General features: G+C 38.0%; 1 protein-coding gene across 4 annotated transcripts in view; it reads left to right on the top strand.

The window, feature by feature from the left end:
- Positions 1-1,363, top strand: part of LOC119586329 (galactose-1-phosphate uridylyltransferase-like) — a 7,585-nt gene extending 6,222 nt beyond the window's left edge. For all 4 annotated transcript variants that reach the window (XM_037935040.1, XM_037935039.1, XM_037935041.1 and 1 more), the window contains exons 7-8: positions 709-925; positions 1,086-1,363. In XM_037935040.1, the coding sequence (XP_037790968.1) occupies positions 709-925; positions 1,086-1,291 (423 nt within the window). In that variant the 3' untranslated portion in view covers positions 1,292-1,363. The remainder of the gene's footprint in view (positions 1-708; positions 926-1,085) is intronic.
- Positions 1,364-1,369: the final 6 nt, after the last annotated feature.

Below are 1,369 nucleotides of genomic sequence, written 5' to 3'. Positions count from 1 at the left end.
CAGATGATTGATTGGCCCTCATGGACAATTGGCCTCAGCAAGTCAACGCAGGTCAGTCCTGCAGGTATTGCTATGGTAACTAGGGGAGGTAGCCAAACTCCAGCTATGTATAAAAACCTGGTGCTCATTTCCAGAGTCATTGGAGGAGAGTCAGTGGACCAGGGTCAGTGGAGCCAGAATCAGTGAGGCAGGGTCAGAGCAACAGAGAGGTCATGTGGAAAGATAACTTAGTGAATATTAATGTTGTAGGGCCCTGACTAGTTTATGGTATTCATGCATCTGTGTTGTTTGTGACCAGTGAATAAATGTAAGAGCAGAAACAGTCTTTCTGTCAGACAATGCTACCATCATTAAAATTTCACTTGAAACCTCGCCTTGAGCAGAGATTCACTTTAGGCTCCACATAGTACATAGTGTAAGCAAAATTTATAAACTGAAATCATAGTTCATATGGCATGTATAATTGCATTCACAATATCAACAGTTTAAATTTTCAGGATCCTCTCATTATCATTAGTGTAAATAATTTAACATGTATTACTGTATAGGCATAGATAAAGAAAATATTGTATTAAAATTAATTAATCTTATTTAACTTTTTTCCCATTTTTTAAAATAATTAAATCTGATAGCACCAGACTCAAACCCCATGCAACAAATCAGTTCAGCACAATAGGTGGATTTGTAACAGGTCAGAGCACTTTTCAGGAACGTCTTGTAGTTACAAATGATGACTGGGTTGTTGTGGTTCCATACTGGGCAGTTTGGCCCTATGAGACAATGGTTCTTCCAAGGCGCCATGTGTCTCGCATGACAGATCTCACAGAGACAGAGAAGACATCTTTGGCTGATATCGTAAAGAAATTGACAACCAAATACGACAATCTCTTTGAATGCTCCTTCCCTTATTCTATGGGTTGGCATGGTGAGGATTTTATATTTTGTTCTATATAATTTTGGTTGGTGGTAAACCTGGATATGGAACAGTGTTGTTTAAAATATTACATAGTTAATGTTAACAATCAATTTAGTATCTGATCTCACTGTCATATGCATCACTCTCATACCCTTTTGCACTTTTCCAGGTGCTCCAACTGGGCCATGTCTCCAAGATGATGTCCAACATTGGGTTTTTCATGGTTCTTACTATCCTCCTCTTCTGCGCTCAGCTACTGTCAAGAAGTTCATGGTTGGTTATGAAATGCTAGCACAAGCTCAGCGTGACTTAACAGCAGAACAAGCTGCAGATAAACTAAGAGCCTTGCCAGAGGTTCATTATAAGAATGCTTAAAGATGTTTTGGAAATGATCAGTTTTATTATTATTTTTTTTTTCTATATTGGAGCACAAGATTTTGTATGTTACTATTT

The sequence above is a fragment of the Penaeus monodon genome, chromosome 21, assembly GCF_015228065.2.
Source record: "Penaeus monodon isolate SGIC_2016 chromosome 21, NSTDA_Pmon_1, whole genome shotgun sequence".
Classification (NCBI taxonomy): Eukaryota; Metazoa; Arthropoda; class Malacostraca; order Decapoda; family Penaeidae; genus Penaeus; species Penaeus monodon.
This window is presented reverse-complemented; position numbering and strand designations above follow the sequence as displayed.